Source organism: Canis lupus, chromosome 33, assembly GCF_048164855.1.
Source record: "Canis lupus baileyi chromosome 33, mCanLup2.hap1, whole genome shotgun sequence".
Taxonomy (NCBI): Eukaryota; Metazoa; Chordata; class Mammalia; order Carnivora; family Canidae; genus Canis; species Canis lupus.
In genome coordinates this window covers 30,245,060-30,258,069 of record NC_132870.1, presented here as the reverse complement: position 1 = coordinate 30,258,069, position 13,010 = coordinate 30,245,060, and the positions used below count along the sequence as shown (strand labels likewise).

The following is a 13,010-nucleotide window of genomic DNA, read 5'->3' as shown; positions in this document are numbered from 1 at the left end:
TCCCTCTGCCTGTCCTCTCATTCTCTCTCTCTCTCTCAAATAAATAGTAAATCTTTTTTTCAAAAAAAAGAAATAAGGGTTCTACTAATCCCATACCATTTTAAAATTAAACAATTTTTCAGACTCCTTTTAGAGCAGTTTTAGGTTCATAGCAAAATCGAGAGGAAGTTACAAAGATTTCTCATAAACCTCTTGCCCCCACACCTGCTTCTCCCATTACTGGAATCCCCCACCAGAATGGTACATTTGTTACAACTGATGAACTTACAGTGACACATCATAATCCCCCAAAGTCCACAGTTCACCTTAGAGTTGACTCTTGGTATTGTACGTGCTATGGGTTTGGGCAAAAATATGACATGTATCTATCATCTGTATTATCATACAGAGTATTTTTACTGTTCTAATCATCTGTGCTTCACCCATTTATCCCTCCCATTTAATTCCTAACAGCCACTGATCTTTTTATTGTCTCTACAGTTGGAATCATACTGTATGTATCCTCTTCAGATTGACTTTTTTCACTGAGGAAAACATTTTAGGGCCCTCTGTGTCTTTTCATGTTTGACAGCTCATTTCTTCTTAGTGATAAATAATATCCCATTGTCTAGATGTCCCACAGTTTATTTATCCATTCACCTACTGAAGCATCTTGTTGCTTCCAAGTTTTGGCAACTGTGAATAAAGCTGCTATAAACATCTATGTACAGGTTTTTGTGTGAACATAGTCAAATACCTTGGGTAAATGCCAAGAAGTTGATTGCTGGACCATATCATCCGTATACGTTTAGTTTTATAAGGAATACCAATCATCTCATAAAGCAGATGTGCCATTTTGCATTTCCACAGGCAACAAATAAGTTCCCAATGCTTCACATCCTGGCCAGCATTTTGTGTTGTCGTGTTCCAGATTCCAGATTTTGTCCATTCTATAGGTGTGTAGTGGTATCTCACTGTTGTTTTAAAGTGCAAATTTAAGATGATGTGGAGCCAGATGCTCCTACTTTCTCAAGTGTGGAGAAGTGGGAGCATGAAGCAGAGCATCAGGTTAATGGAAGACTTTTGCATCTGTGGCAAGTGGCTTGAGATCACTGATGCACATTAGACCCAACAGTCAGGAAAAAGAATGAATACCGAGTAAAGGAGAGGGAGAACAATCTGCAACCTGACTGCAATCAACATGGTTAAGACAGAACTAGTTGACACCTGTGCACACAGAACTAGTTGACACCTGTGTTTATATATATATATATATATATATACACACACAGGAATAGAATTCTGGGAAACAGTTCCTGTTTACCAAATTGACACAATACAAAGCTACCAAATATGTAAAGTTTATACTTTCCTTGTGGAAAGATTTTTAATATTTAAAATTTCTTTAATGGATTTAGGACTATTCAGATTTTCTGTTTCTTTCTCAGTCAGTTTTGGTAAACTGATTTTTTTCTAAACAATTGTCCATTGGCTTAAATTTGAAATTTTATTGTCACAAAGTCATTCATACTATTCTCTTATTTTTTAGAATTGTTACAACACCTGTAGTTTTATGCCCTTTTCATTAATAATATTATTTGTTCATTCTTTTTCTTCTAATTAAAAAATTTAATCCCACAGGTTCAAAGACTTTTTGATAGTGGAAACAATATTGTTGTATATTTGTTAAACTTATTCAAAAAAATAACTTTTGGCTTTTTTGATCCTTATATTTTTTCCTATTTTAGTAATTTCTCCTCTTTATGAAATCTTTGCTTATATTTTCTTTGGAGTTATTCTGATTTCCCTTTTTAAATTTCTTCAGCTGGGTGCTTGTTAGCTCATTAATTTTCTTTTTTTTTTCCTTTATAAGGATATAAAGCTATAAAATTCCTCCTCAATGTCAATTTAGTTATATACCATTCATTGTTGTGTGTAGAATTTTCACAATTTTTTGGTTCTGTGTATTTTCTAATTTCCATTATGATTTCTTATTTGGCCCATAAGTTATTTAGAAATGTTTCTGTAATTTACAAACATTTAATTATCACATTATTATTAACTAACTTAATTTCAGTATGGCCTGTATCACCATATTCTTGTGGTTTTCAGAAACTTATTGAAGCTATATTGTGAACTATCACTTATTAATTTCCATGAAGTTTTTTGTGCACCATATATATCCAATTCTAATTACATATTTTAAAGTCTTCTATAGCCTTACTAATTTTTTCTCTCCCAAGTTTATTAATTACCAAGAGTAGTATAGTAAAATCTATTGTGATACTGTTGATACTCTGATAAGTTGTTGGTTTTTTGCTTTATATATTTGAGGATGGGTATTATGTGCATGATTTTTTTTTGCATATGATTTTAGAATTGTAGTATATTTCTGGAAAAATAAATGTTTTATCATAATGAAGTTATTTCTTATCTCTAGTAATGTATTTTATTATTCATCTTTACTTTCCTTCAATTTTGGCTATAATCTTTAAGAACAAGCAAAATGAAAAGAGATCTGCTCCACTGATATTTTTAGATTGGATGTGAGGAATAATGAAGTCAAATAAGATAAGGAATACAACAATTAGAAGCCACAATACAAATGTAAGATATATTTATGGAGAAAAATATTTTAATTCCACAGATTTAAAGATTTTTTGATAGTGCAACCTATCATACATACCCAGACCTATAAGACTAGGTAGGTTTAACTGGAATTAGGGTATAAATGGTTTTAAAGATCAGTCATAGCCCAGTCATTGCCATACCTCTTTTGGGTGGTATTTCCTTATCATTGAGGCAACAGGTAGAAATACTAATAAAAGCACATGATGAGGGTGAAAAATTTTGGAAAGTGGCTGTTGACAGAGATCAAGTAGTTTTATAACTCTAATTATATATCCTCTTACCTATCATTAGAAGTCACCACCTGTGTCTTTTCTGCTGCGGTCTCCAGCTCTAACAAATTAATATGTATTTAAAACTAATGTCCACATTTGACAGTGTATTCCTACTTGGCTTAACAGCTGCCAACAAATGTTAGAGAAATATCTCACTAAAATATACAGACAAAGGGGTTATTCTCATAATACATGGGATATTTAATTACTATTTGAATCATGAAAGTAAACTGAGATTTTTAGAAGCCTTACAAGATTTCTCAAAAACTTCTGCTTATAAGCATATTGCCTTAAAAAATAGATAAAAACAAAAACAAAAAAATAATTTTCTCTGCTCTACCTGGGCACAGATAAACTGCATAGTGTTGTCCCACACTAATATAGTCAATAATTAATGCTCTCATTAATTTTTTTATCCCGTGCATAAAACTTGATGAATAAATGACTAACATATCCCAAACATATATGTCTAAGGTAGTCATTTGTACGTAAAACTGAAATTGAATGTTTAATCTGTCTGGATATTTGTGTACAATGCCTCTTGAAATTCTGACCCAGGGGTTTTGGGCTCTGCTCTTTCCCTGTCTTCATGGGCCAGTTGCCTAGATTAGAAACAGTACAAACAAGTTTACCATACTGTAAGCTAATACTATTGAAACTGGTCTTGAAAAAGGGGCAAAATAATAACAATAATAATATGATTTAATTTTATGGTAAGCATTATGGCAAGCACCGTGCATGCATTATTTCACTTCAAAGCACAACAATCCTATGACGACAGTAATGTTATTCTGCCCGTCATGGAGATGAGGAAATTGAAGCTTAGAGAGATTAAGTAGTTTGAACAAGATAATAAAGCTAGTATGTAATACAATATATAGTGTTTAAATTCAGTCCTGTAGACTTTAGAGACCATCTTCTTAACCACTATATCATGTATTGTCATTATATATATGATGACATCACCTCATCTATTTGGAATAAATATATCTGCATTCTGAGGATGCAGCCAAAAACAGTAAGGAAAAAAATAACAGGATGTAACATGTCAAAAGTCTAAGGGCTAAAATGTATGTAATTTACTCAGGAAATTTTCTTAAACTTGCCTTCAATATACATTTATTCTTACTGTATTTACAATGCTAACTTGCTTGGTTATCTGAACCTCAAGTTTATAAAACAGAAACAACAAGGAAGGTGAGATGAGGAGCTTGCATAGAAGGTAATTGATGGAGGCATGAGAGCTGACAGCTTGAAAGTCCACAGGAAAAGTAATATAAATAATAGATTAAAATGTTTGGACTCAAGACCTAAGAACCTTGAATATACAGTAAAGGAGCCCTGATGATCACAAAATGATAGCATTTTATTAAAGTTGATGTGTAATGAAGCTTTTACTTTATCAAGAAAATGCATATTTATGCTTAACATGTTTATCAATAAGAGATATACTTATGCTCAACATGTTTTACATAATGAGAGAAAAGGAGTTATCCTAAAACATTGGTGTTTAAAGCAGTAAGGTCTACAGTATATCAATACTTTGGAAGTAGTAATAATACCTTAGTTTGTATTGGTACTTGCTGGGACTTTAAGTTGTTTTCACACAAAGGATGCTTCATCTCAAAAACTAAAGAAACCAAGGGGCAAACATTTGACTCACTGTCCAAAATGATTCCCTAAAGGTTCTGAATGATAACAGTTTTATTATACTTTAATTATTTTGACAGATGAATTGCATAAATTAAAAACAAGAACCCAAACAACTCAGCCATTAATTTGGGATTTACAACTTTTCATTTAGAATGCATCCTGGCAACTGGTTGGAAGATGGTGGTGGAGTAGAAGGATCCTAGGCTCTATTCCTACCTTAAACCTACCAGTGAACTAGGATTGTGATGGTAAGGAATGATAGGATGAAGAAAGTTTGACCAAGTTTGTTTTTTGTTGTTCTGAATTTGCAATGTAATTTCTAATCCCTTTTAAGACTGTTGATGTATGGATGTGAAGATGCTAGAGATAGAAGATGCTCTGATATTCATTATAAGTGTTCCTCCACCTGTATATTGTAGAATTTCAAATTGGTCACTGATCATATTTCTTTGGTAAGAATGTGTTAAAATTACAACAATCTTTTAAAAAGATGATGCAGTTCTATATTTATTGTGCTATGTCTGGTCCTAGGTGGAGCCAGTTAAACAAGTTTCATACGTATTTTTCCAGTGTTAAATCTCACACATTGTACCTTTGGAAATTTCCTTCCTTCCTGAAGAACGAATAGAGGAGGCCATATATATTGCCTCCTTATCCTTGAGATTTTACTATCTTTATGTTAAAAGTTTTGTATAATTGTTAAAATCTATGAAAGAATAAAAAGTGGATTTAAATTTAAAAAAAGAAGGATCCTAGGCTTGCCCTGTCTCACAAATACAATTGGATAACTATAAAATTATCTGAAATACCTCCAGAAATGGCCCTGAAGACAGGTAGAACAAACTCCACAACTAAAGGTAGAGAAGGTAGGAAGTGTGGACATGGGCTTGGGAGAGAAACAAATCATAGCCACTGCTGGAGGTGGGGATCGTGGTCATGGAGAAGGGTGAAAGAGGAAGCACACAGTAGGAGTAGTGAAGAGTACACAGGGTGAAGAGTACACAGGGAGCACACAGGGAGAAGGAATTCCCATAGCAATTGGCTTGGAAAGAAAGAGGGGTCAAATTTAATGAGTTCTTGCAAACAGTGGGGGTTAAAGCTTGGAATTTTAAACATGCTTGGCTCAGGGAAACCATGGGGGCATTGAGGCTACTATTGGAGGAAAGGCCAGCAAACAGCCCAGAAACATACAGCATGGGAATAGTGATCTGAAGAGCACTTATGGCACGCAGTGGGGAGGTTATTCAGTCATCTCAGAATGCATCCCAGAGAGGCATCATTCACAGAGATCCTTCTGGGAACAAAGAAATTGGCAGGTGCCACGTCCCTCCTCCACCCCTCAGCATAAACACAGAGCCACCTGCGGGAACCAGCACAGCACCAACACTCACTACCTAACTTGCTTACCACCAATCCCCACCTTCCTGCATTCCACTGGAACTGTTCCTCCAAGTTGTGCTTGCCTCAGTCCCAGGACAGCAGATCTCCTCTCCGAGAAGACTGGCCCAAAGCCCTATTCAAACCATCTCTTGACCTAGGAGTTTTGCAGAGCCTCAGTTCTGGTGGTAGTGGTGGTGACAGGGCTCATTTGACAAACAGACCAGAGCACACCTGGCTAAAATATACCACCTTCAGGCCAGGGACCAAACACTGCCTGTAAGAGGCAAGGAGAGCTGCTGCAGATGACTGGCCTAAAAGATAAAATGGCCAGGACAAAATAGAAGAGCAAAAGTAGCACACATTAGAGACACTCCTGGAAGCACCAGGCCCCACAAAGCAGGGGGCACTACATGGCAGGGCACTACATGATCTTTCCTCATAAGGCCATTACCCTCAAGAATAGGGGAGGTAGTTGACTTTCCTAATACACAGTAACAGACATGGAGACTTAGACAAAATAAGAAGACAGAGGAATGTGTCCCAAATGAAAGAACAGGACAAGGCCATCGCCAGAGATCTAAGTGAAACGGTAAAAGTAACATGCCTGATAGAGAATCTAAACTAATAATCATAAGGATACTCACTGGACTTCAGAAAAAAGTGGAAGACATGAGTGAGACCCTTAACACAGAGATAAGGGATACTACAGCAGAGATAAAGGACACAATAAGCAAAATGAGAAACACACCTGATAGAATGAACAGCAGGCTGGAAGAAGCAGAGAAATGGAGAAAACATCTATCATGCAAATGGATGTCAAAAGAAGGCAGGAGTAGCAAAACTTATATTGCACAAAGTAGACTTTAAAACAAAGACTGTAACAAGAGACAAAGAAGGACACCATATTATAATAAAGGGAACAATCCAACAAGAATATATGTCAATTATAAATAGTTATGTACCTAACATGGGAGCACCCAAATATATAAACCAGTTAATAACAAACATAAAGGAACTAATCAATAATAATACAATAAGAGTAGGGAACTTTAACACCCCACTCACATTAATGGACAGATCATCTAAACAGGAAATCAACAAGGAAATGGTGGCTTTGAATGACACACTGGAACAGATGGGCTTAACTGATATATTCAGAACGTTCCATCCTAAAACAGCAGAATACACATTCTTTTCAAGTGCACATGGAACATTCTCCAGAATAGATCACATATCATCAGCCCACAAAACAAGTCTCAACAAATTCAGAATATTGAAGTCATTCCATATATATTTTCTGGCCAAAAGACTATGAAACTAGAAGTCATCCACAAAAAAAAAAAAAAAAAAAAAAAAAAAATCTGGAAAGATCACAAATAGGTGGAAGATAAATAACATGCTACTAAACAATGAATGAATCAACCAGGAAATAAAAGAAGAAATAAAAAAGTACATGGAAACAAATGAAAATGAAAACACAATGGTCAAAAACCTCTGGGATGCAGAAAAACCAGCTCTAAGAAGGAAGTTTATAGCAAGACAGGCCTACCTCAAAAAGCAAGAAGACCCTCAAATAAACAACCTTACACCTAAACGAGGTAGAAGAAGAATACAAACAAAACCTAAAACAAGCAGAAGGAAAGCAATAATAACCATTAGAGCAGAAATAAATGATATAAAAACCAAAACAAAAAACAAACAAACAAAAAAAACAATAGAGCAGATCAGTGAAATTAGGAGCTGGTTCTTTGAAAACATCAATAAAATTGATAAACCTCTAGCCAGACTTATCAAGAAAAAAAAAGAGAAAGGACTCAAATACATAAAATCACAAGTGAGAGAGGCGAAATAATAGCCAATGCCTCAGAAATACAATTAAAAGAGAATCTTATGAAAAACTATACACCAACAAATTGGGCAACTTAGAAGAAATGGATAAAATTCCTAGAAATATGTAAACTACCAAAACATAAACAAGAAGAAATAGAATGAAATTGAAACAGTAATCCAAAAACTCTCAACAAACAAAAGTCCAGGACTAGATGACTTTACAGGTAAATTCTACCAAACATTCAAAGAAGAGTTAATATCTATTTTTCTCAAACTACTCCAAAAACCAGAAAAAAGAGGAAAGCTTCCAAATTCATTCTATGAGGTCAGCATTATTTTGATAACAAACCAAATAAAGATACTACTAAAAAAGAAAACTACAGGCCAATCTCTCTAATGAATATAGATGCAAAAATTTTTAATGAAATACTAGCAAACTGAATCCAAAAATACATTAAAAAAATCATTCACCATGCTTATGTGGGACTTATTCCTGGGTTGTAAGGGTGGTTCAATATTTGCAAATCGACCAATGTGACACATCATATCAATAAGAGATGCATAAGAACCATATGATCAGTTCAATAGATGCCAAAAGAGCATTTGACAAAGTACAACATCCATTCACAATAAAAGCCCTCAATAAGTAGGTTTAGAGGGAACACACCTCAACATAATAAAGTCCATATATGAAAAACCCACAAATATCATCTTTAATTGGAAAGAACTGTGAGCCTCTCCCCTAAGGTCACAACAAGAGAAGGCTGTCCCTTCTCACCACTTTTATTCAACGTAGTACTGCAAGTCCTAGCCACAGTAACAAGACAACAAGAACAGCAACAAAAAAACCGAAATGCATCCAAATTGATAAGAAGTAAAACTTTCACTATTTGCAGATGACAGGATACTATGTATAGAAAACCTTAAAGATTCCACCAAAAACCTGCTAAAACTGATAAATGAAGTCAGTTAAGTTGCAAGATACAAAAGCAATGAACAGAGATCTGTTGCATTTCTATACACTAATAATGAAGTAGCAGAAAGAGAAATTAAGAAAATAGTCTCATTTACAATTGCGCCAAAAATAAGAAGATACTTAAGAACAAACCTAACCAAAGATGTAAAAAACCTGTACTTTTAAAACTATTAATTCCTGATGAAAGAAATTGAAGATGACATGAAGAAACAGAAGACATTCCATGCTCAGGGACTGGAAGAACAAATATTGTTCAAATGTCTATACTACCCAAAGCAATCTACACATTTAATGCAGCCTCTATCAAAATAACCAACAGTGTTTTTCCCAGAGCTAGGACAAATCGCACAATCCAGCAACTGCACTACTGGGGATCTACCCAAAGAATACAAAAGCATGCACTCCAATGTTTATTGAAGCATTATTTATAATGGCCAAACTACTGAAGCAGTCCAACTGTCCATCAATTGATGAAAGGATAAAGAAAATATGGTATATATATATATATATATATACTTAATGGAATATTATTCAGTCATAAAAAGAATGAAATCTTGCCATCTGCAATGACTTCAGTGGAGCGAGAGAATATAATGCTAAACAAAATAAGTTAGAGAAAGAAAATTCTATATGATTTCTCTCACATGTGGAATTTAGGAGACAAAACAAATGAACACAGGGAATAAAGAGAGACAAACCAAGAAATAGACTCTAAATAGACTATAAAGAACAAATTGATGGTTACCAGAGGAGAGGTGGGGGGGATGGGTGAAATAGGTGATGGGGATTAAGGAATGCATTTGTGATGAGCACCGAATGTTGTATGGAAGTCTTAAATCACTATATTGTACACCTGAAACTAACATAACACTGTATGTTAACTAACTGGAATTAAAATTAAAGCTTAAAAAAAAGGAATGCACCCTGTAGGTTTAATTGTTGAGTGTGGCACATCTTAATTTTCTTCTGTCCCATCAGACACTGAATCATGTCAGAAGGGCCAAATATTCACTGTAGAGGAAAAAAAATAAATGAACACCAGCTAGGAAATTTTTCTGTTTTGCAATTTAGATGCTTCCTTAAAGTCTGTTTCAGATGTGTCCATGATTAACATCATACTAAATGTCTGCCTTGGGCAGCCTGGGTGGCTCAGCGGTTTAGCGCCGCCTTCAGCCCAGGGCCTGATCCTGGAGACGGGGGATCGAGTCCCATGTCGGGCTCCCTGCGTGGAGCCTGCTTCTCACTGCCTGTGTCTCTGCCTCTCTTTCTCTCTGTCTCTCATGAATAAATAAATAAACGAATCTTTTTAAAAAATAAATAAATGCCACATATTTTCCTATGGAGTTATGCTGTCGCTTGCGTATGGCTACTAGCTACAAAAGTCCTATCCAGTTCTAAGTGGGAAAGTACTCTCTGCTTCAGGAATGTCTAAATTTGGAAAGCTCAGGTCGAAACAATGCATACAGCTAGAGTTTCTCATTTAAAGACAAAAAAAGAAGGAAAAAGTAAAACAAAGCAAAAGATAACAACATGTTGCCTCTCACAGCTACTTAAAATGACTGGGTATCTTCCTTTTCTCCCCAGATTACTTTTTAAGGATTTATTATTTAGTGCTTTTAACACAATTATCACACAATAATAATTGATTTACATGAAAAGGACATGAGCTGGAAATTAAGGCCAATATGTGGAACTTGTTTTAAAAGAATACAGTAGGGATGCCTGGGTAGCTCATTGGTTGGGCATCTGCCTTTGGCTCAGGGTGTGATCCCGGGGTCCTGGGACTCTGCAGGAAGCCTGCTTCTCCCTCTGCCTATGTCTCTGCCTCTCTCTGTGTGTCTCTCATGAATAAATAAATAAAATCTTCTTAAAAAATAAAAGAATACAGAGTCGTCAGCCTTCATTAGATGCTAGAAAAGAGGGTGGAATGCCCATTTTATATGTAGTAGGCAACATGTTAGTCAAACAGAATCACAATCAGGCATTGTGCCCAATGAGACCATGAGAGTTAGGAAATAAAAATATTCAGTTTGGAAAAAATGAAAATCAAACATCTCAGATGAAAATGCTCTTTTCTAAAATAATTTCTTAAAGGAGGATATTTCTGGTAGAAATGTGGAACCATAAGAAAGGGAGCTATCTCTTCATGGTGACTTGGTGATTAAAGAATGCAAAGTACGCTTTTTCTTTAATCTGACCAGGAAGCCAGTGTTACCACCTCGTTTGGGATTTAACATGGTCCCAATTTATGAGGTATTAGATTCATTGAAAGTCTTGAAGGAAAAGGGATTATCTGGTTCAAAGATAATGTTACGTTATGAGCTACTATGGTCTCATGTCATCTCTTTAGTTTTCATTGAAATTCTAAAAGAAAGAGGTAGTAAAATTTTTAAAAATTGTATAATCTATACCCTGAAAACTTCAGAAATGCTTGATTTTAGGAAGAAAAAAAAACATTCACATTTCAGAATATAATGTCGCCATAGTTGGGAACATTCTGAGTATTGTTTTCTGAGGTCATTTCACTCATTAGAAAAAAAAAATAGGTCTTCTAATCCTTCAGGGTACCCACTGTCAATTAAAGGAAAATTTTATACAGAATAAAGAAAAATCTGTATTTGTATAAATCTGTGAAAGGGGTCACACTGAATAATGATCTAATATAAGTTATCCTCCTCACCACTAAATCTTTACCAAAATTTCTAAGTATTGACTTGAAGAGATGTGCTTCAAATCCTTTTTATGCTGATTTCTGGCCTAACCAAAGTCTAAGGAGTTGAAAAGAAATGCAAGAAAAGATAAGCAAAAGGGCCAGCTAATGCATAAACTGAATAATCCAAAGGCCCAAATAGTCTACACTTACTGTATTAGGTTGTGTGATTTATAACAACGTCTTAGCTATAAGAATAAGATCGAATTAGAACACCTTGTGAAGTTTTACTTTACAAAGTTACAACAATACATTTCAAAACTATTTTTAGAACTTTAACAATAGGAAGCTCTGACAATCACCTTGGCAAATCACTTTGGTTCAACTTTAATATCCCTTAGAATATAATTTATAACTTAACCAGGAATACAAGAAAATGTTTATGTTTTATGATGATTTTATTTAAATAATTAGAAGATATTCGTTGTTCAAAATGAAAATAAATCTGAAAATTTGCTTGCAATCTCATATTTGAAAAGAAGTAAAAATTCTGTGCCAACACATGAAAGGAAAATTTACCGTTTTCATTAAAAACATTTCATGGGGAAAGAATAGTAAAGCTTGAGAAACACCGACGTCTCTTGAGTTATTTTTTAAAAATAAAATATTTTAATTCAAAGATTTTAAAATAGAAAAAATAAGCCAACTCATTCCAAAGAAATCAGGTTCTAAGTTAATACATTTTTTGGTCAATTTATAAAAATTCATTCCATGAAATTAACAGTATGGACCACACCGATGGTAGGTTAGGTACCTACAATGTATCATAACAGCAATTTTAATATTCTAATCATTTTTATAAGATTGAACTAAATATTCTGTCCAGATAAAAGGAATTACCTTATATAAACAGACAAGTGTGGTTACCTGCTTTCACCTAATTTCTTCTGGGGCTGCAGAGAAAAAAAAAAATCTGTCTGTATTGACTACAGAAGATAACACAGAGTAATACTGTGTTCCAGTTTCTAATGAGTTCCCTAGTGATTCTCCCAGTTGCTCTTACTTGAAAATCTGCAGTGGGACTGCTTGAAGGAAGAAACAAAAGCACAACTACATATTTGTCTCCAGGACCCTGGGTTGGTGATTAGTTGAAGAGATTGTGGCACCAAAATCTGTATTTTCCCTCTACTTTTTGAAATGAAATATTACCGTCTATCAATACAGTTTATACTTTTTGACCTTTTAATTCCAGTTGTCACTGAATCAGCTTCATTTGGTGTGGTGGATCTGGGGCCCTTTGTTGCAATAAGGGTTAGCTGATAGGAGAGACTGTGGCTTCTCAACCCCCAAAGCAATGGGCTGTGCCTCATAGGAGGGGACAGAAAAGCTCTGCTCCATTGACTGAGAGCCGGTGCCTCTATTACTGGATGGTGGAGTGCAGCAGCCTTGCTCTGTGTCCTTATATAACTGGTGTTCATTTCTCCATGAGGTCCGTTTTACTGACCCTATACAAAAGGAATAAGAAACTTTAGGGTTCACATCATTCACAATGTCCATTCGCAATGTCCAGCAAGAGAGGCCCTAATGATAGTGATTAGAGAGTAGGCCTGAAAGATGAGACACAAAATGAATCCATTCT

At 34.9% G+C, this 13,010-nt stretch overlaps 1 protein-coding gene across 4 annotated transcripts in view; it reads right to left on the bottom strand.

Annotated features, from left to right (window-relative positions):
* Positions 1-11,810: 11,810 nt before the first annotated feature.
* EGF (epidermal growth factor) overlaps positions 11,811-13,010 on the bottom strand; it is a 93,930-nt gene continuing 92,730 nt past the window's right edge. For all 4 annotated transcript variants that reach the window (XM_072810305.1, XM_072810306.1, XM_072810307.1 and 1 more), the window contains one exon: positions 11,811-12,876. In XM_072810305.1, coding sequence (XP_072666406.1) covers positions 12,641-12,876 — 236 coding nt within the window. In that variant the 3' untranslated portion in view covers positions 11,811-12,640. The remainder of the gene's footprint in view (positions 12,877-13,010) is intronic.